The sequence below is a fragment of the Oncorhynchus nerka genome, linkage group LG13, assembly GCF_034236695.1.
Source record: "Oncorhynchus nerka isolate Pitt River linkage group LG13, Oner_Uvic_2.0, whole genome shotgun sequence".
In the NCBI taxonomy this organism is placed as follows: domain Eukaryota; kingdom Metazoa; phylum Chordata; class Actinopteri; order Salmoniformes; family Salmonidae; genus Oncorhynchus; species Oncorhynchus nerka.
The window spans coordinates 67,125,261-67,148,449 of record NC_088408.1 but is presented as its reverse complement, the minus strand read 5'-3'; the positions used below and the strand labels follow the sequence as shown (position 1 = coordinate 67,148,449).

The 23,189-nt window shown below is 45.2% G+C and overlaps 1 protein-coding gene across 1 annotated transcript in view; it reads right to left on the bottom strand.

Moving 5' to 3' along the window:
* LOC115139956 (rasGAP-activating-like protein 1) overlaps nt 1-23,189 on the bottom strand; it is a 61,046-nt gene that overhangs the window by 5,627 nt on the left and 32,230 nt on the right. The window contains exons 6-17 of the mRNA XM_065026600.1: nt 21,421-21,502; nt 21,157-21,297; nt 20,880-20,971; nt 11,352-11,469; nt 9,038-9,191; nt 6,306-6,370; nt 5,960-6,072; nt 4,406-4,598; nt 4,107-4,244; nt 3,130-3,274; nt 1,283-1,462; nt 93-226 (exon numbers count right to left, since the gene is read on the bottom strand). Of these exons, the coding sequence (XP_064882672.1) occupies nt 93-226; nt 1,283-1,462; nt 3,130-3,274; nt 4,107-4,244; nt 4,406-4,598; nt 5,960-6,072; nt 6,306-6,370; nt 9,038-9,191; nt 11,352-11,469; nt 20,880-20,971; nt 21,157-21,297; nt 21,421-21,502 (1,555 nt within the window). The remainder of the gene's footprint in view (nt 1-92; nt 227-1,282; nt 1,463-3,129; nt 3,275-4,106; nt 4,245-4,405; nt 4,599-5,959; nt 6,073-6,305; nt 6,371-9,037; nt 9,192-11,351; nt 11,470-20,879; nt 20,972-21,156; nt 21,298-21,420; nt 21,503-23,189) is intronic.

The following is a 23,189-nucleotide window of genomic DNA, read 5'->3' as shown; positions in this document are numbered from 1 at the left end:
ACATCACAGTGATGCAAAGAAAGTACCACATAGTCAACCCAGACCAGGGTCAATTGCAATAGTGTGGTCAGTGACTGGGGGTCTGTCAGTACCTTGCACTGGATATAGATGGTGTGGATCTGTCCATCGTTGTCCTGGGCGACGACCTGCATCACATGCTGCTGTTGGAAGGCATTCTCATCCACTCTCTCCACGACACACACACACTGGATGGGGATGGAGGACGCACCTGCAGGATACGCACATAACACAGTATGAGCATCCAAACACAGGTCCATGTGGCACTCCTGTATTACTCTGTAGGTAATCTTATGAATACAGGCAAATAGCTAAATGATTCATTTGATGTGTATCAGCTTCTCCTCGGGAGAGTAAAGGCCCGGCTTCAAGTGTCTGTACAGTACGTATCCGCTTTTATCCTTCCCTACATTTTATTATTATGCAATTCAAGATGTGCCACCATTTAGCAAAGAAAGAGGACTGAGAAGAGAAAAGAGTGGTGGAGAGGAGGAAAAAAGGGGAGAAAGTGAGAGAGAGCAGGACGGAAGAAACCCGGCAGAACGGCTGCTTTAATGTGTAAATCAGCTGCTTCCATGGGGAGCCTGCCTCACTCAGGCTAGAGCACGGTGGGAGGGGCGAGGCGGAGAGGGGGTATTGTCCACAGTCTGATTTGCAATGTTGTTATGAATATCCACAGCCTTCAATTAACCTAGCCTTTATTCGAGCCACACAAAGGAAGGAGCCCGCTCAAAGAGAACAGCCTTTTACTGGCCTGACTCTCTTCCCCACATCTCTCTCACTCTCTCTTTTGCTCTCTATCGATCTCTGTTTCTCCCCCCTCTCTTTTTGTCCCCCTTCTTCCTCCTACCCCCCCCCTCTCTCTCTTTTTCTCTCTCTCTTTATCCCCACTCTTGTCCTGTGCTGGCTAAGCAAATGAGAGAAGTTCATTATCAAAAGGCTGGGCATCACATGACAATGGCCTCCACACTAACGATGTTCCCATACAGAGCCAAACACAAATAAATAAGGCAGAGGGATGATTAAAATGTTTTTTTTATGAGGCAGAATGACGATCAAACACCCTTTGAAGGGTACAGGAGCCAATTCATCACCAGAGGAAACATTGTTACCTTGTTATAATGAATGAGTCACTTTCAGAGGACTTTGATCCTTAAAGTTTTCTTGTCTGGCTTTCTCTGACGTAACAGAGTGGAGGAATTACCATCAGAGCTGTTATCAAAGCTGGTCATGGATAGGTTTCTGTACAGTGTATGTTGGGATCAGACCTGCCAGAGGTCCAGAGTCTTGGCGTACGACAGGGTCTCACTGCTCAGCCAGAAGTATCGCTTCTTGAAGGCAAAGCGGGACAGGAGCTGGGGGCCCTCGGCCTTGTGCTTCTGGAGATAGCCCTCCTTCACTGTCACTGAGGGCAGGAACACAGCCCTCTGGGGCACCTCAGACACTGCAGAGAGATAGAGGATGGTGGGGTAGAGAGAGGGAGTAGGAAAAACAGTGACAATAAGTGGAAGGACGATGAGGTAGGATGGGAGAAAGGAAGAGAGTGAAATAAGACAGCTGATACGGGGGAGCACGCAAACAAAAATGATACTGTTATCAATGTGAACACAAGGTGGAGCTGCAGCAGTATTGTTATACATATTGTTGAAATACAGTACAGCACCACAGGAGGTTGGTGGCACCTTAATTGGGGAGAACAGGCTCGTGGTAATGACTGGAGCGGAATGGTATCAATTACATCAAACACATGGTTTCCAGGTATTTGATGCCATTCCATTTGCTCCGTTCTGGCCATTATTATGAGCCGTTGTCCAGTGTGCATTAAATGTCAAAGTGGCCTTTGAGGGAGAGCCCAGTGGCTGAGATGACATGGAGATTGGAACGTGATATTTCAGAGGGATAAGACGGATCACCACAACAACAGAGTCGCTGACACGTAACCACGGAAAAAAAGGGGCATGCTATCTAATCTGTGTGGTGTGTAGGGGTGGCAAGGGCTGCACAGTCCAACGCCCAGCACACCCGCTCCCTTGTTACCCCAGCATCAGCTCCCAGCTGCCCATTAATATTTCACCAGTGGGTCTATTCTTACGATTGATATCAGTAATAAACGGCCTTGCCACACCGGCACCTGGTGGGTTAGCCTGCCAGGACAGGAGCCCAGCCAAGTTCTGATGTTCCCCTCCAGTGGCTCTACCTTATCTCTACGGTAACCTGCTTGCTCTTCATCAGGCTACTGATGCTTTACTACTAGAGTCCAGAGTTCCCCTAGTTGGCGCCCCCCCCCTTGGGTTGTGCCGTGGCGGAGATCTTTGTGGGCTATACTCAGCCTTGTCTCAGGATGGTAAGTTGGTGGTTGAGGATATCCCTCTAGTGGTGTGGGGGCTGTGCTTTGGCAAAGTGGGTGGGGTTATATCCTTCCTGTTTGGCCCTGTCCGGGGGTGTCCTCGGATGGGGCCACAGTGTCTCCTGACCCCTCCTGTCTCAGCCTCCAGTATTTATGCTGCAGTAGTTTATGTGTCGGGGGGCTAGGGTCAGTTTGTTATATCTGGAGTACTTCTCCTGTCCTATTCGGTGTCCTGTGTGAATCTAAGTGTGCGTTCTCTAATTCTCTCCTCTCTTTCTTTCTCTCTCTCTCGGAGGACCTGAGCCCTAGGACCATGCCCCAGGACTACCTGACATGATGACTCCTTGCTGTCCCCAGTCCACCTGGCCATGCTGCTGCTCCAGTTTCAACTGTTCTGCCTTACTATTATTCGACCATGCTGGTCATTTATGAACATTTGAACATCTTGGCCATGTTCTGTTATAATCTCCACCCGGCACAGCCAGAAGAGGACTGGCCACCCCACATAGCCTGGTTCCTCTCTAGGTTTCTTCCTAGGTTTTGGCCTTTCTAGGGAGTTTTTCCTAGCCACCGTGCTTCTACACATGCATTGCTTGCTGTTTGGGGTTTTAGGCTGGGTTTCTGTACAGCACTTTGAGATATCAGCTGATGTACGAAAGGCTATATAAATAAATATGTTTTGATTTGATTAGTCAGGTGACGTAGTGACAAAAAACTCCTGACCCTATGCATTACTGAAACAGTGTCTTGCTGGTGCTTCTTACCACTATCTTGGTCTATGTCGATGAGCTTGTCCAGGAAGTCTTTAACAGAGGCCACGCTGCAAAGGATGATGGGATGCAGGGGCTCCATCCACAGCTCCTTGCCGTGGCCCAGCTGCAAGCCCAGATTCCCCACACTCTGCACTGCCTGGAGCACACAGAGAAACAGCCATGTTCACCCATCACTATCTCATGTAACTAAAACAATCAATCAAATGGACAAGGAGTATCATTATCAAACCTGGCATTAAATGAAAAGCACAGTATGATCCGGTGCTGCTTGTGCTTTAAGTAACAGAGTATCTCACACACACACACACACACACACACACACACACACCTGACTAAGGGAGCAGAGAAAGCCCCTCTCCACCCCTCTCCGAAGCTCTGCTTTGAACCACAGCCTGGCCGCACACAGAGGTAAAAATAGAAAATGTTCTGTAGAGGACCCATAGCAACAGGACTTCAGCACCACGGACAGCAACTCTATTCTCTACAACTGTTTTACCAACACGGTCTCATAGTTGTCCTTCGAAATTCAACGTATTATGGATGAACTTCTATTTTTGACACATTAATTCTGCATGGGTACAGGGTTAATTCAGCATGGTTACAGGATTAAAACAGAATCAATTCAATTGTTGACAGTTAAGGCATTAATGCTGAGGGGTTAAGGTCATGGGAATGGTTTGGGGATGGCTGAAAAGAAAAAACGACTTGCTGTAACCGTCAAGCATTATCAACCATTGTCATGGCTTGCTAGAGCATTGTGAATTGCAGTGGCGCAGTGGTCTGAGCATCACAAGTTCGCGCCCAGCGCTGACCAATCGTTTTTCTTTTTCTGTGTATATCGACGTTCTCAGATGTCAGAAATCCAAGTCTATTTCTAGTGATCAGGCTGGTTTTACTGTGTGGCACTGTTTGGGAATGTGTGTGCATGCATGTGTGTTAGTGTGTGTGTGCGTGCAAGGGCACAGTACCTTGGCAAGCAGTAACAGTGTCCTGCTGGTGCGTGTATCTGCATGCTGGTCCCTCAAGTGGAATAGCTTGGGTGTGAGGATAGCAGGGGCAAAGAAACGCAGAAAGAAGAATCCACTAATGGCCAGATACTTCACATCCTGTGGGGAGAAGGTGAGTAGGGAAGGAGTACAAGAGATATGAATAAAGAAAAACACTGACACCGCCCCAGTGTCTATTCTCTATCCAGCACTGAAAACACACCTTCATCTCGGTGACCTTTGTAGGTGCATTTGACCATTGACCTATTGGTGAGACTGACCTCGTTCTCTGGCTCAGGGAACTGCTCCTCCACCCTCTTGTGCAGCTGTTTAAAGGCCACCCTCATCACGGGAGGGCACTGGGCAACCGACCCCACGATGGACTCTACGACGCTGGACAGATAGCCCTGCAGCATCTCCACACTGCTCTCCCTCACCTCAGCCTCAGACGCCGCACCTTTAAATGAGATACGCCTCCAGAGAGAAAGAGAGGGGTCAGTGTTACATTGAAACGAAATGTATACTGCCAAATCAATGATGCTCTGAAACGCAAGGGTCTGTCGGATCGTTACTGTGATCTTTGCTTTGTACAAAAAGCATTGTCACTAATTAGGAAGTCTGTGCACAGGGCAAATCAATACAACATCAAGACATTCCATGAATCAATAGATGCCTCAGTGTTGTGATGTCTGTAGAGACATGAGCACATATGTGGACAGATAGCATAGTGTTACAGTACATAGCAGGTTAAGTCTGAGGATATTTAGGATCAGTCTGTGTAAATATCAGGTCTGGTCTGGGCTGTAGCGATGATAGATACTGGAGATGGGTGGGTATTAGTGATAGGCATAGTCCCAGGCGGTATTCACGTAATAATAAGGAATTCCCCTCGACCACGCCCACAACTTGGGGAAACCAACATTCTTTCCTATTGACCCCCATTGTAAAAGAGGCAACTTAGTCATCGATTTTTGTTATACAGAAATAACAAAACATGCTGAAAAGCTGCTGTGTCGTTCAATGTACACGCAGCCAGGTCAAATATCCTAACCTACGATTTCATAATATTCCCACGTAGGGAAATAGAGCCTGCGAGAGGAACCCTCTGGCTTCAGCCCTCAGCCCTCTGGCTTCAGCCCTCTGGCTTCAGGCTGTTCAGTGTGGGAGAGTGGGAAATGTGGGGATGTAGTGTCCAAGAAGGCTAAACGTAAAACATTTCATCACAGGTAAGACATTTAACTTGTTTAGTATAGTCCGTTTGTAACTCCACTTACTACTTGTAGCTGTATAGTTCCTTTGTTTGTGTTGTTGGTCTTGGCTAGCTTAATGTTCCATTCGCTAGCTAGCACTCACTCACTTAAGCAGCTGCTAGCATCGTCATGAAAAGGGGGATGAGGGAAGCCCTACAATATTAAATTTTTCTAAGTAGTGAGAACGCTAGGGAGCAGGCAATGTTGAAAAGTAATCTTTACACATGTTGTACTTTTCTTAAATGTTGTTTTGTAATTGACTAAAAGCAGGCAACAAGAAAATTGCGTTTGGAAAAGATCAAGCTTTTGCTGTGAGCCAATGGGGTAACCTAGGTAACCACAGGTTTTTTTCCACCACAGGCGGGCAGGGTCGCGATGTTCTATCTAATACAGACTGGGCCTATCTTAGGGGGTTCTCTCTGGTTGCCAGGCAACAACCTTCCCCCATTTTTACATTCCTTTTTCATATCTTGATGTTGTTGTCTCTAGTCAACTGTGAATATTTTGTGTGCTGTTATCCAGGAAACTATTACATCTCAAACCATTTTTTACATCTGTATTTCTACACCAGTATTTCCTCTTTACCTGGTTCTGTTCAGGTCAATTTTACACGGGTCCAGCTCAATGTACTTCTTCTCCTCAAAGATGCGGTTAATGATGGGCTTCAGGACCTCATGAAGGTACAGCATCCCCACAGCCTGCCAGTTCACAATACCTCACATTTACAGAGCATACATTCAATGCTATTTTATATTTATCCGGCTAACACCAGTTATTCAGAATAATAGTAGTTCTTAGATTTAAGTCTTTGGCATGTATATACTGTGGGACAGGTGTGAGCATAGTGTGACTGCCAAGAGTGAATCCAGCTAACATGTTGGATTGAGCATGCCTAGACAACATGATAAGAATATACTGGAGTTCCACTCACCTTCATGAACTGCTCCATGGCTTTAGAAGATAGAGAGTTGGACCGGAACAAGGTGTTTGGATCCGCTATCAGAAGGATACATGAAAAGGAAGAAGAATGTAAATAACAAAAATGTAACATATCTTTATAACATAGGACAGGCTATACACTTCAGGGACATCATTTTTCTAAACCACTGTATATGGGGCTAAGAGGAGTCATGAACCAGATATTGATCTTGGTCTACGAGGGTCACCCAAATACTAGCGCTACTCTAATTTCAGTATTCAAAGATGACTGTCTTTGGCCCTCTTTGCTACACAGTTACCTTTATCCTTGGAGGGAGGAACATTGAAGTAGTCATGGTGATATGACCTGTTACCAGGCAAAGTGTTTTAGTTGTATACCTAAAGGTCATTTGTGAGAGGGGATAGGGAGGAGCTGCCTGCACTTTCACGACATAAAGGATAGTTAGAAGTTTGGGTCCACCACATAACTTCTAAGGTAGTTTTTTTCTCATTTGTCTTTGTGCCCTGATTTAATGTCTTGCTGCTCCCCAACATCTATTTTGATCTCCCTTTCAGATCGTGTGGAGTTGCTATGGAAACTTAGGCATTTTGTTTGTAATCGCAAGGCACACGAACAGAAAGAGAAGAAAACACGCAGAGCACAACAAAACTCCTTATGACTTAGCCTGGGGACGCGGGTGGAGACAGAAATATAATTAATGAACACGCAGAACTTGTGAAACGACTTAAGGGTGGATAATTGTCGGATGTCTGATAAATATAGTGCTGGCAGGCGTGCACCGCCCGCCCACACAGCCCGACCGTGGCTGCTGCTACGATTAGAGAAAGAGCGTCAAATCAGTGTTAAATACCAACAACGCTTAGAGCCTCTGTGGGATACGCAGGAACAAGAGCAGGTGAGCAGCTGGGCTCTTATTCAATCTGCCTAGCACACATACAGTACCAGTCAAAAGTTGACACACCTACTCATTCAAGGGTTTTTCTTTATTTTTTAAAACTATTTTCTCATTTACATTTTACATTTACATTTAAGTAGAATAATAATAATAATAATAATAATAAGAATAATAGTGAAGACATCAAAATGATGAAATAACACATATGGAATCATGTAGTAACCAAAAAAAGTGTTAAACAAATCAAAATATATTTTATATTTGAGATTCTTCGAAGTAGCCACCCTTTGCCTTGATGACAGCGTTGCACACTTGGAATTCTCTCAACCAGCTTCATGAGGTAGTCACCTGGAATGCATTTCAATTAACAGGTGTGCCTTGTTAAAAGTACATTTGTGGCATTTCCTTCCTTCTTAATGCATTTGAGCCAATCAGTTGTGTTGTGACAAGTTAGGGGTGGTATACAGAAGATAGCCCTATTTGGTAAAAGACCAAGTCCATATTACATCAAGAACAGCTCAAATAAGGAAAGAGAAACAACAGTCCATCATTACTTTAAAATTAATCTGGTAAAAGTTTCTTCAAGTGCAGTTGCAAAAACCATCAAGTGCTTTGATGAAACTGGATCTCATGAGGAACACCACAGGAAAGGAAGGCCCAGAGTTACCTCTGCTGCAGAGGACAAGTTCATTAGAGTTAACTGCACCTCAGATTGCAGCCCAAATAAATGCTTCACAGAGTTCAAGTAACAGACACATCTCAACATCAACTGTTCAGAGGAGACTGCGTGAATCAGGCCTTCATGGTCAAATTGCTGCATAGAAACCACTACTAAAGGACACCAATAATAAGAAGAGACTTACTTGGGCCAAGAAACTTGAGCAATGGACATTAGACCGGTGGAAATCTGTCCTTTGATTGATGAGTCCAAATGTTAGATGTTTGGTTCCAACCGCCATGTCTTTGTGAGATGCAGAGTAGGTGAACGGATGATCTCCGCATGCGTGGTTCCCACCATGAAGCATAGAGGAAGAGATGTGATGGTGTGGGGATGTTTTGTTGGTGACACTGTCTGTGATTTATTTAGAATTCAAGGCACACTTAACCAGCATGGCTACCACAGCATCCCATCTGGTTTGCGCTTAATGGACCTATCATTTGTTTTTCAACAGGACAATGACACAACACAACTCCAGGCTGTGTAAGGGCAATTTGACCAAGAAGGAGAGTGATGGGAGTGCTGCATCAGATGACCTGGCCTCCACAATCACCTGACCTCAACCCAATTGAGATGGTTTGGGATGAGTTGGACCGCAGTGTGAAGGAAAAGCAGCCAACAAGTGCTCAGCATATGTGGGAACTCCTTCAAGACTATTGGAAAAGCATACCAGGTGAAGATGTTTGAGAGCATGCCAAAAGTGTGTAAAGCTATCATCAAGGCAAAGGGTGGCTACTTTGAAGAATCTCAAATATAAAATATATTTTGATTTGTATTTTTTTTTAAAAATGGGTTACTACATGATTCCATATATGTTATTTCATAGTTTTAATGTCTACACTGTTATTCTACGATGTAGAAAATAGTACAAATAAAGAAAAACCCTTGAATGAGCGTGCAAACTTTTGACTTGTACTGCACACTCAAAGCTCCTACCCACACTGTACACTACCTTAACCTACACACTCCCTGGTTGTTCACAGCTTCACAGGGATTTGTTTCCCTACATCCAAAAGATTCAGTGGTCATATAACCATGTTTTTTTTTAAAGCTCACAAATATGACTTTCCTATCCAATGTTAAATTCCCAAGCCAGCCAGTGTCTCTTACAAGTGTGGTTGACCTCACGGGTGCTGAGGTAGTCCAGAAAGGGCACCACCAGGCCCTGGCCCAGGTAGATCTTGACCAGGGTCATGGCCACATCCTGCCGGCTCTCAACCGTGGTCACCTCCTCCAGCATGGTCAGAGGGCTGCTGTCCTCCACCTGGGAGGGGTCATAGATAGTCAGGGTCTATTAGCCAGGTATTCATATATGAGAGGAAGCTGACTTTGTGTCTGTCAGCCATGGAGCACATTATGCTCTCTATATAACCCTGTTGTGGAAGGATATGGCATATTCGAATAAATTTAAAGAAGGAAATGTATTTTCATAGAAAGGAATCACGCATCATGGCATCTTCATATGGCATGAAAATGGAATTCATTAGTAGCTGAATAAATCATAACAATATCAGTGGCGGTCAATGCCCTTTAAGATGGGGGACACATTTGTTTTAGGAACATGGCCTTATTTCTATTACAGTATGTTGGACGACTGTCATTCATATTCCATTCACCCAGTTCAATGTAACATATATAGGTTTAGGCTACTAAATGACACTCAAATTTTGCCTATACCCATCATAAGGCTGTTACAACCTAGCCTATGAATGAAAGATCGCAACATAGGTGACACAGGTCCAGAGAAAATGTTGAGGTGACAGACAGTGACACATGGACAGACAGTGACACATTCAATACAGCCTTGCACACTCTTACCTGCATCTAGCTGATCTAGGGTGTAATCATTAGTCCAACAGTTGCAAACAAAAGTTTCTATTGGACACATTCAGGTATGTTAATCCCAGTTTCGCTTCATTTTAAGAAACGTTTTTTCAACAGAATTAGCGGAATGAATACACCCCTGATCACACATAAACACAGCTCACATTCAGAGCAGCCACATTGTATTCCTTCTCGTATCTATGTGTTCTGTGAGGCCTCCCGAGTGGCGCAGTGGTCTAAGGCACTGCATCGCAGAGCTAGCTGTGCCACTAGAGATCCTGAGATCCTGGCTCTGTCGTAGCCGGCCTTGACTGGGAGACCCATGGGGCGGCACACAATTGGCCCAGCGTTGTCCGGGTTAGGGGAGGGTTTGGCCGGCAGGGATGCTCTTGTCCCATCGCGCACTAGCGTCTCCTGTGGCGGGCTGGGCACAATGCACGCTGACACGGTCGCCAGGTGTACGGTGATTCCTCCGACACATTGGTGTGGCTGGCTTCCAGGTTAAGCGGGCATTGTGTCAAGAAGCAGTGAGGGTTGTGTTTCGGAGGACACAGCTCTCGACCTTCGCCTTTCCCGTGTCCGTAAGGGAGTTGGGACAAGACTGTAACAACCACGAAATTACCATGAAATTGGGAAGAAAAATGGGTAAATAATAATAATTCTATGTGCTCTCTACCTCTTACCTTTTCCCTTCGTTTGTGGACTTCAATGCACAACACATCAGTGCGAAAAAACCTTTCCAAGCCAAAAATCATAACTGCTACACACAACCTACATCGTTGTCCCCATATTAGCTAAAGTAACATCATAGTCAACATAGCTAATAAAACTAAAACGTTAGTAAACCTGTTATAATCATGCAGTAACTATAGTGTATAGTCAGTTAAAAATTTAGCAGTTACACCGGCGGCAATAAAGTAGTAAAACCAAAAGCTTACCTTGACTTGGAAGAGTTCCAGTATTGTGTTGGATAGCCATAGCAAGCTAGCTAACATCCCTCTATTTGAGCAGGGTGTATGAGTATGCTAAACTAGCTAGCTGCATTTGCTAGCTAAGTAAGTGAAACTGCTTCTCCTTTATTTTTGAAGAAATTCATTTGTTCAAAACTATTGTCAACTCCTCACCACATTTTATGCACTGCAGTGCTAGCTGGCTGTAGCTTATGCTTTCAGTACTAGATTAATTCTCTGATCATTTGATTGGGTGGACAACATGTCAGTTCATGCTGCAAGAGCTCTGATAGGTTGGAGAACATCCTCTGGAAGTTGTCATAATTACTGTGTAAGTCTATGGAAGGGATTGAGAATCATAAGCCTCCTAGGTTTTGTATTGAAGTCAATGTACACAGAGGAGGACGGAAGCTAGCTGTCCTCCGGCTACACCATGGTGATACCCTACAGATGGCTGTTGAGGCTACTGTATACCTTCATTGCAAAACAGTGTGTTTTAAAACATTATTTGGTGAACATATTTAGTATAATTTTTAAATGTTTTAACAATTTTATTTGTATGAAATTCACTGAGGTGGATGGTACACCCCTTCCTCCTCTGAAGAGCTAATAACAATGTGTTGTGTTTGTGACAGTAGTGTGATGCTGACCTCAGCAGGAGAGATGACAGACTCCACCAGCAGGTCAATGAGAGGCTGGTAGAACATGGAGGGCAGGATACGGTCCTCCACCAGACGCACCTTAAGACGCAGCGCACCCAGCTTACCTCTGTGGACAGAGAGAGAGAGAGGGAGGCCTCAGAGACACTACAGTCACAACACTCAAACAATACTCACAGGAAGTTTGCTTAGCACAAACATCTTATAGCACAAGCAGTGCTGAGTATTAAAAAGGGAATGTGCCCACACCGGGGATAGGTTTGGTGGATTGCCATGCGGGGTATGATGTGTGACAACCACCCTATAATGGCCTTTCCAGTTTCCTCTACCCTGCCATCTTGGGAGTGACAGACCTCCCTTCTGATAGTACCTTGTCATTCCTTCCGGAACAAATAACCCCCTAAATCTGTGACTCATTCCGTAATGACTCTCTCTGTGTGTGTGTGTGCCTTGCTATCACAGTTATACCCTTGTTCTACTGTTATCACAGAGAACAGATGCATGCAGAGCCCTAGCTGTATACCCTTGTCCCTTGATGAAACTCGGTGAGGGAATAAGATATTTAAACAGTGATCCGCCGGCTGTCTTCAAACCTTTGCCTTGTACTTATTAGGCTGACGTTCACCTGACAGGGTAATAAACACCTGAGAAAATGGGGGTCCGTTTTTCAATTGTCCATTTTATTTCAGCAATTCATTATTTTAGCTAAATATACTGAGCAAATATAAACGCAACATGCAACGCAAAGATTTTACAGACTTTCAGTTCATCAAGAGAAATCGGTCAATTGAAATACATTTATTAGGCACAGCAACTGGGGAGCCAGTCTCCCAGCCAATCAGAATTGAGTTTTTTTTTTTTTCCCACAAAAGAGGAAGCCGGATGTGGAGGTCCTGGGCTGGCGCGATTACAAGTGGTCTGCAGTTGAGGTTGGTTGGACGTACTGCCAAATTCTTTTAAAATGGTAGAGAAAATTAACATAAAATTATCTGGCAACAGCTCTGTTGGACATTCCTTCAGTCAGCATGCCAATTGCGCGCTCCCTCAAAACTTGAGACATCTGTGGCATTGTGTTGTGTGACAAAACTGCACATTTAGAGTGGCTTTATATTGTCCACAGTCTACAACGTCTCAACAGTGGAGGATATTCTAGAGCCAGTCTACCCAACGAGTCAGCACACCAGCCCATCCAGCAAACCACTCAGGTCAGCGATGCCTGTTTATCCCTCCCGGAGAAATATGAAGGGACATCATCCAAATGCCGTGGCTTCCTCCTTCAGTGCTCCCTCTATTTCTCACATCAGATGGGAGCTCCCACCACCGAGAGGTCTAAGGTTGCCACGGATATTTCTCTGTTGACTGGGCGGGCATTGGAATGGGCTACGGCCGTCTGGGAAAGAGGAGGAGCTCGAGTCTTATGAGGGGTTCATGGCTCTGTTTTAAATGTATTTTTGATCATCCCGCGGAGGGCAGAGCGGGAGGTGAGTGTCTGCGTCAGCTCCAGCAGAGGAATCTGACGGCTACTGAGTATACACTTACCTTCCGGACAGTAGCAGCTTCCAGTGGATAGAATGAGTCAGCGCTCAGCACATTATTTAGAAGAGGTCTGCACGAGGAGGTCCAGACTGAACTGGCCTGCCGCAATGACAACCTCACCCTGGACACACTCATTGCAATGGCCATCGTCTGGATAACCTCCTCCAGGAGCTTTGGCATCTCCATCACTTCTCTCCCTCCTTCGGCGAGTGTTCGGGATCAGAGCCTGAACCCATGGAGGTAGGGGTTACACGTCTTCCCGCTGCAAGACGAGGCAGACGGATACAGCTGGGGCTCGGTCTGTACTGTGCCCAGGGAGGGCACAAGCGCCAGCGGTGTCCATTACTTCAGAATCTGGGATCCATTAGAGCAGAGGGATGGTCACGTGATGTTATATCCCCCGGACCTGGAGTGAGTATTCCATCTACTGCTCTTCCTGTTAGACTATTTTTAGTACCCATCACTCTGGCTGACTGTCCCTCATGCCCTGTGTCTACATATTGAGTGGATTCCAGTGCCGCAGGGAACGTTATGGATCAGACCCTTGCTTCCTCTCCTTTTCCAGTTCAAGGTCTCAACTGTCAGCCTCTAGGATCTGGAACCATCACACACATCACCCAACCATTCACCCTGACCATGGAGCCCAATCACCAGGAAAACATCCCTTCATCACCATTGCACCAGTTCACAAGATCATCCTCTGTCTACCTTGGCTTCAGCGCCATAACCCTATCATCTCATGGTCGAGGATGAGAATCACCGACTGGTCACCTGAATGCCGGACAACCTGCTTTCCTGTCCCCTGTGGTTCCACGTTGTTTGAGAGTCCTGTGGTTGCCCTCCAGCCCAGCATCCCGGAGGAATATCAGGATCTAAGGAAGGTATTCTCCAAGACCCGCGCTACCGGTCTACCACCTCATCGCCCCTGGGACTTTGCCATTGACCAGTTTTCCGGTGCTTTCCCTCCGCGTAGACGCATCTACCCTCTGTCAGTGGCTGAGACCCAGGCCATGGAGGACTACATTCAAGAGGCGCTCCAACAGGGTTTCAACTGCAGGTCCAAGTCCCCTGCGTCGGCTGGTTTCTTCTTCGTAGCCAAGAAGGAGGGAGGATTACACCCTTGTATCGATTACCGTGGACTCAATGACATCACCGCGAAGTATCGGAACCCTCTCCCGCTGGTGCAGTCAGCCATCGAGCAGCTCCGCTGAGCCCGGTTCTTCAGCAAACTGGACCTGCGGATTGACTACAATCCCATTCGCATCCGGGAGGTGGATGAGTGGAAGACGGTGTTCAGCATGATGTCTGGTCACTACGAGCACTTGGTTATTCCCTTTGGCTTAGCCAATGCTCCGTCAGTGTTCCAGGCATTCGTCAACGAGGTGTTCAGGGACATGCGGACGTCAGGTGATTGTACATCGATGACATCCTGATCTTCTCGACCAACCTGGAAGATCACATCACTCACGTTTCGAGCAGTCCTGGAACGCCTCTTGGCTAGCAACCTTTTCGTGAAGGCGGAGAAGTGCCAATTCCACCAGAGGGCTGTCTCCTTCTTGGAGACAAGGGTGGGCCTCGTAGGTTGGTTTGGTCTCCAGCAGCCGACGACGCCTTTCATCTCCTCAAGGGGTGTTTCACCTCCACCCCCTTGCTAAAACACCCAGATCCCACGCTACCCTTTGTGGTTGAGGTAGACGCATCGGAGGTGGGTATCGGAGCAGTTTTGTCACAAAGACAGGGGGACGTCAGCGATCGGGAGCTCTTGGTGATCGGTAGCTCTTGGCGGTGAAGTTGGCATTAGAGGAGTGGAGACACTGGCTGGAGGGAGCCAAGGAACCATTTGTCATCTTCACTGACCATCGGAACCTTGAGTACATACGGACAGCGAGGAGACTGAATCCGCGCCAAGCCAGGTGGGCCCTCTTCTTCACCAGGTTCAACTTCACTCTGACCTATTGCCCAGGTTCTAAGAACATCAAAGTCAATGCCCTGTCCCGTTTCTACGATTCGGGAGAGGTTCCTCTCCAGAGGGCACCCATAATCCCATCCTCCCGAGTCATGGGTCCAGTGGTTTGGGACGTAGATGTGGACATCTGCCAGGCTCTAGAGAGTGAGCCCGCACCCCAGAATTGTCCTCCGCGCGCATCTACATTCCCACAGGGATTGGCTGCTGACCTGGGCACACACATCTACGTTCCCACAGGGATAAGGGATCGACTGCTGACCTAGGCACACACATCTACGTTCCCACAGGGATAAGGGATCGGCTGCTGACCTGGGCACACACATCTATGTTCCCACAAGGACAAGGGACCGGCTGCTGACCTGGGCACACAAATCTACGTTCCCACAGGGATAAGGGATTGGCTGCTGACCTGGGCACACACATCTATGTTCCCACAGAGATAAGGGACCGGACCTGGGCTGACGTTCCCACAGGGATAAGGGACCGGCTGCTGACCTGGGCACACACATCTATGTTCCCACAGGGATCGGCTGCTGACCTGGGCACACACATCTATGTTTTGGCTGCTGACCTGGGCACACACATCTATGTTCCCACAGGGATAAGGGACCGGCTGCTGACCTGGGCACACACATCTATGTTCCCACAGGGATAAGGGATCGGCTGCTGACCTGGGCACACACATCTATGTTCCCACAGGGATAAGGGATCGGCTGCTGACCTGGGCACACACATCTATGTTCCCACAGGGATAAGGGATTGGCTGCTGACCTGGGCACACAGCTGTCGTCAATGGACATCCAGCTATTTCTCACACCATCCATTCCCTCACTGAGAAATACTGGTGGCCCACCTTGGTGCAGGATGTTACGCAGTATCAACTCCTGTTCCGAGTGTGCTCAAACCAAGTCCCCCCCCCCCGGAATGCTCCAGCAGGGAAGCTCCTGCCGCTTCCCGTGCCTCAGAGACCTTTGGTCCCATCTATCCATTGACTTACTGAATTACTGATCTTCATTCTAGTGGTAGTGGATAGATTCTCCAAGTCATGTCGCCTAATCCCTCTTCCTGGTCTTCCCACTGCTCTTCAGGTCACTGAGGCACTTTTCCAGCAGGTCTTCCGGCATTATGACCTTCCGGAGGACATCTCAGACCGTGGCCCCCAATTCACATCCAGAATTGGAAAAGCTCGGGGTCAAGGTTAGCCTCACATCCGGGTAGCAGCCTTAGTCTAACGGGCAGGTGGAGGGGATGAATCAGGAGCTAGGGAGGTTCCTGAGGACTAACTGTCAGGACTGGCAGGGTGAGTGGGCACGTTCCCTTCCTTGTTGGTATTGTTATTGTGTATCGGCGTACTGCCTTATGTTAGTGTCGTGTTCTTGGTTTTGTTATATTAAAATGTTTTGCCTGCTTCCGACTTACCGCCCCATCATTGCAAAAGCTCCTCTATGATTCAGCTACAGTCACTGGAAGAGTAAGAAAAAATCTGAGAGCGATCCACAAATTTGGACTGTTTTATATTATTCTTAAAGATTTCGCACAAATCAGAAAAAATGCAACAATATGTCTGTGAAACTACAGTTGAAGTCGAAGTTTACATACACTTAGGTTGGAGTCATTAAAACTTGTTTAACTTCTTGTGTCGAGCAATCCCGTATCCGGGAGCGTAATCATAGCCTCAAGCTCATTACCATAACGCAATGTTAACTATTCATGAAAATCGCAAATGAAATGAAAGAAATATATTCACTCACAAGCTTAGCCTTTTGTTAACAACACTGTCATCTCAGATTTTCAAAATATGCTTTTCAACCATAGCTACACAAGCATTTGTGTAAGAGATAGCTAGCATAGCATTAAGCCTAGCATTCAGCAGGCAACATTTTCACAAAAACAAGAAAAGCATTCAAATAAAATAATTTACCTTTGAAAAACTTTGGATGTTTTCAATGAGGAGACTCTCAGTTAGATAGCAAATGTTCATTTCTTCCAAAAATAATATTTGTGTAGGAGAAATCGCTCCGTTTTGTTCATCACATTTGGCTAAGAAAAAACCCCGAAAATTCAATCATTACAACGCCGAAATCTGAGAGCGATCCACAAATTTGGACTGTTTTATATTATTCTTAACGATTTCGCACAAATCAGAAAAAATGCAACAATATGTCTGTGAAACTACAGTTGAAGTCGAAGTTTACATACACTTAGGTTGGAGTCATTAAAACTTGTTTAACAACCACTCCCTAAATTTCTTGTTAACAAACTAGTTTTGGCAAGTCGATTAACAATTGTTTACAGACAGATTATTTCACTTATAATTCACTGATTCCCAATTCCAGTGGGTCAGAAGTTTACATACACTAAGTTGACTGTGCCTTTAAACAGCTTGGAAAATGACAGAAAATTATGTAATGGCTTTAGAAGCTTCTGATAGGCTAATTACATCATTTGATACAATTGGAGGTGTACCTGTGGATATATCTCAAGGCCTACCTTCAAAATCAGTGCCTCTTTGCTTGACATCATGGGAAAATCTAAAGAAATCAGCCAAGGCCTCAGAATTTTTTTTTGTAGACCTTCACAAGTCTGGTTCATCCTTGGGAGTAATTTCCAAACACCTGAAGGTACCACGTTCATCTGTACAAACAATAGTATGCAAGTGTAAACACCATGGTACAACGCAGCCGTCATACCGCTCAGGAAGGAGACGTGTTCTGTCTCCTAAAGATGAACGTACTTTGTTGTGCAAATCAATCAAAGAACAACAGCAAAGGGCCTTGTGAAGATGCTGGCGAAAACCGGTAAAAAAATATCTATCCACAGTAAAACAAGTCCTATATCGACATAACCTGAAGGTCGTTCAGCAAGGAATAAGCTACTGCTCCAAAACCACCATAAAAAAAGCCAGACTACGGTTTGCAACTGCACATGAGGACAAAGATCGTACCTTTTGGAGAAATGTCCTCTGGTCTGATGAAACATAAACAGAACTGTTTGGCCATAATGACCATCGTTATGTTTGGAGGAAAAAGGGGGAGGCTTGCAAGCCGAAGAACATAATCCCAACCGTGAAGCACGGGGGTGGCAGCATCATGTTGTGGGGGTGCAGACGGGACTGGTGCACTTCACAAAATAGATGCAAAATTATGTGGATATATTTAAGCAACATCTCAAGACATCAGTCAGGAAGTTAAAGCTTGGTCGCAAACGGGACTTCCAAATGGACAATGACCCCAAGCATGCTTCCAAAGTTGTGGCAAAATGGCTTAAGGACAACAAAGTCAAGGTATTGGAGTGGCCAACACAAAGCCCTGACCTCAATCATATGGACAATTTGTGGGCAAAACTGAAAAAGCGTGTGCGAGCAAGGAGGCCTACAAACCAGACTCAGTTACACCAGCTCTGTCAGAAGGAATGTAGGAACTTATTGTGGGAAGCTTGTGGAGGGCTACCCGAAACGTTTGACCAAAGTTAAACCATTTAATTGCAATGGTACCAAATATGTATGTAAACTTCTGACCCTCTGGGAACGTGATGAAAGAAATAAAAGCTTAAATAAATAAATCATTCTCTCTACTATTATTCTGACATTTCCCATTTTTTAAATAAAGTGGTGATCCTAACTGACCTAAGACAGGGACTTTTTACTAGAATAAAATTTCAGGAATTGTGAAAAAGTTTAAATCTAGTTGACTAAGGTGTATGTAAACTTCCAACTTCAACTGTATATATTCACAGTATTATTAATGAATAGTGGTTTATTTGGTAGCCTTTCGTAGTGTGATTAGTGTGATTTTACTAAATTGCATTAGTACTGTACAAAGTTAGAGGTGCGCTATTTGATAGATTCCCCCTACTTCAGGCTCCAGTGTTGAGACCTGAGGTCAACCTACCCCCGCCCCATCTCGTACTTCTGAGTTGCGAGACCTTCCCAGGCAGTAGCCTGCTTAGCTCACAAACTAAACTCAGCAAAAAAAGAAAAAGAGAATTTATAAAAATCTAAATATTTTCACAGATCTTCATTGTAAAGGGTTTAAACACTGTTTCCCATGCTTGTTCAATGAACCATAAACAATGAAATTGCACCTGTGGAACGGTCATTAAGACACTAACAGCTTACAGACGGTAGGCAATTAAGGTCACAGTTATGAAAACTTAGGACACCAAAGAGGCCTTTCTACTGACTCTGAAAAACACCAAAAGAAAAATGCCCAGGGTCCCTGCTCATCTGCGTGAACATGTCTTAGGCGTGCTGCAAGGAGGCATGAGGACTGCAGATGTGGCCAGGGCAATAAATTGCAATGTCCGTACTGTGAGATGCCGAAGACAGCGCTACAGGAAGACAGGACGGACAACTGATTGTCCTCACAGTGGCAGACCACGTGTAACAACACCTGCACAGGATCGATACATCTGAACATTACACCTGTGGGACAGGTGTACAGAATGGCAAAAACAAATGCCAGAGTTACACCAGGAACACACAATCCCTCCATCAGTGCTCAGACTGTCCGCAATAGGCTGTGAGAGGCTGGACTGAGGGCTTGTAGGCCTGTTGTAAGGCAGGTCCTCACCAGACATCACCGGCAACAACGTCGCCTAAGGGCACAAACCCACCCTCGCTGGACCAGACAGGACTGGCAAAAAGTGCTCTTCTCGGAAGAGTTGCGGTTTTGTCTCACCAGGGGTGATGGTCGGATTCGCATGTATCGTTGAAGGAGGGTTACACCGAGGCCTGTACTCTGGAGCAGAATCGATTTGGAGGTGGAGGGCCCGTCATGGTCTGGGGCAGTGTGTCACAGCATCATCGGACTGAGCTTGTTGTCATTGCAGGCAATCTCAACGCTGTGCGTTACAGGGAAGACATCCTCCTCCCTCATGTGGTACCCTTCCTGCAGGCTCATCCTGAGATGACCCTCCACCATAAACAATGCCACCAGCCATACTGCTCGTTCTGTGCGTGATTTCCTGCAAGACTGGAATGTCATTGTTCTGCCATGGCCAGTGAAGAGCCCGGATCTCAATCCCATTGAGCACGTCTGGGACCTGTTGGATCGGAGGATGAGGGCTAGGGCCATTCCCCCCAGAAATGTCCGGGAACTTGCTGGTGCCTTGTTGGAAGAGTGGGGTAACATCTCACAGCAAGAACTGGCAAATCTGGTGCAGTCCATGAGGAGGAGATGCACTGCAGTACTTAATGCCGCTGGTGGCTACATCAGATACTAACTGTTACTTTTGATTTTCCCTTTGTTCAGGGACACATTATTCCATTTCTGTTAGTCACATGTCTGCGGAACTTGTTCATTTTGTCTCATTGTTGAATCTTGTATGTTCACACAAATATTTACACATGTTAAGTTTGCTGAAAATAAACGCAGTTGACAGTTTCCTTTTTTGCGGAGTTTACAAAAAATACCCCATAATGACAAAGTGAAAACACATTTTAGAAATTATTTGGATACAGCTTTAAAGAACATTTTGATACAGGTAGGTAGTGACAGGTAGGCTAGTTAAGGATCATATCACATCTACCTTATCAAAGCACTTCATGATGACAGAAATGAGTGCTATGGGGCGATAGTCATTTAGTTCAGTTACCTTTGCTTTCTTGGGTACAGGAACAATGGTGGACATCTTGAAGAAAGTGGGGACAGCAGACTGGGATAGGGAGAGATTTAATATGTCCGTAAACACTCCAGCAGGCTGGTCTGCGCGTGCTCTGAGGACGCGGCTAGGGATACCATCTGGGCCGGCAGCCTTGCAAGGGTCAACACGCTTAAATGTCTTACTCACATCGGCCATGGAGAACCTAACCTTAACCCCAAACCATAAAATTAATTCCTAACCCCAAACCTAAACTGAACCCCAATTATAACCCTAACCTTAAATCTAACACCTAAACCTAAAATAGCCTTTTTCCTTGCAGGGACTGGCAAAATGTCCCCACTTGTCTGAATGTTCCTTGTTTTACTATCCTTGTGAGGACTTCTAGTCCAAAAACACATACACACACCCCTTACCCTGCATCATCCTCATGGTTTCCCAGGGGCAGCAGACGAAACCAACCCTGCAACACAGGTGTCTTGTGCAGGCAAGCAAAAGGGATTTTCACCTGAACAGGAAAACAAATAACCAAAACATCATACCATACACTAAACTGAAACAGCACTCTAGCACCAACAATACATACTGGCATTTGTAAAAATATGAATGATTCCACATAGTAGAAATAAGTATAATGTGTCCTCACAGAATAACATAAGTAACCCATAGACATTAGGAACATAACCTCTTCACCTTTCCCAGGAAGTCATTCTTGCCCACCATGTCCCAGTCCCAGACTTCCACTGTGACATTCCCTCCCTCAGTCAGCTCCCAGGCCTCCAGCTCCAGCTCCAGGGTCTCACTCCAGTGTGGATAACGAGTCTTCTTAATGATCTAACACACACACCAGAAAAACCCTTCATTTACTATTTCACATGCTCAAATCAGTCTTTGTTTCCACTAAAGTTGGTGATAATTCAGACATGAACATGTTATCTGGCTCATCTCCCTCCTCACCGAAGTTTCTGCACTGTGGTTATTGAAGAGGATTCTGGCAAAGGGGTCAGAGGTTCCAGAGATGTCTCTTGGCGCCAGGTCTCTAAGAGGTCAACGAACAGAAACACATTAATGTATGAGCAACCCCTCAACCCCTTTACCTGTCCCTATACATGGTGCTGGAATGATTCAATGAGTGAGATTTGACATTACTCTGCTAAATCTAAAGATGAGAGAACTTTGAACAGCATAGAAGCTTGTTAGATGGGCCTGTGTTGTGAGACAGTAAGCGTAGTGAGAGTATGACTCAGACTGAACTGCATCCATGAGCAGAAGGCAAGCTGCTGAGCGACAGTGGTGAAGAGTGAGCAGCACTGAGACAGTGACTTCACCATAGAGGTCGGCTAGAGACAGACTCTTTCACAGAGAGCCAGTTAGTGACCTGTGTCGGCTAGAGACAGACTCTTTCACAGAGAGCCAGTTAGTGACCTGTTTATACACCCAGTTTTCATGATCAAACCTGTCTCTCACTGCTCCCAGTGCTAAGACGAGGTGCATTCTCACTCAGATAAGTGAGAGCACAAACCACCATGGTATATCATGTCTCTACAGAGATAAACACTGTCTGACAAACAGAGACAAAGCTATACTGGATACATTTTGTTGAATACATTCTCATGTGTAAGAGATGTGAATGGGCATGTAAGATAGTTAGCTATGTCACCGTCATCATAACAGCTAAAATACTTGGACCACAACAGAAAGCATATTTACCACATTCAGGGGCCAGGGCACATAATCCATTAAAACTATGTTCTCATTGGGAGCCCATTGCTGTCTACAGGACACAAAGGCAAAGGAGCACCAGACTTTCTTAACTCTGCTGTTTGATACAATCCCACTGGGCACACCAAGTCATTTCAACGTGGACATTTTGGCAATATTTGGTTGAGACGTCGATCAATGAGGTTTGAACCTTTAATCACCCACTCAAAAAGACAGCCAGAAGTTTGTTGAATTCCCAATGTGTTATCGCTATGCTTTCAACCAATATAAAAGCAAAGCCAAAATCCAATGGAAAAATAAGGTCAGATGTTTTGTTTAGTTGTCTAAATGTGTTATCAATGCGCTTTCAACCATTCAAAACCACAACAAAGTTCAAATAGGAATACAATGTCAGATATTTTGTATTTATACAACAACTTAACGTGTTATCATTGTGCTTCATCTAATAGCAGAAACAAATGACTTGGATTGTAGTTGAGATTACATTCAAAGTACACGGTGCAAGTGATCAATGCTGATTATTACAGAAATTGTGATCTCCACTGAGACTATCAACATTTAAATGATATCTAATGCTTGGATAGTTTCATCTGAGCCACTGGCTTAATCCTATTCTTTTTTTCTTTTGGTTTTGGTTTAGTTGGAGACGTGAATCCAACATTTAATTTATTAACTTGTCGACAAGTTGATGGGCTATTTATACAATTGCAAATGTGGTACTGAAATGTGTTTGGATGTCAACAAATTCCAGTTTGTCTACAAATTAATCATTTTTATGTTGGATTCACATCTCCATCTCAACCAATAATTAAAGTTAAAGAATAGGACTAAATTCAATAAAACTTGATTTAAAGTGCTTTTTTTCCATCTTTATTTAACCAGGTAGGCCAATTGAGAACAAGTTCTTATTTACAACTGCGACCATGCCAAGATAAAGCAAAGCGACAAAAACAACGGAGTTACATATGGGATAAATAACACAATAGAAAAATCTGTATACAGTG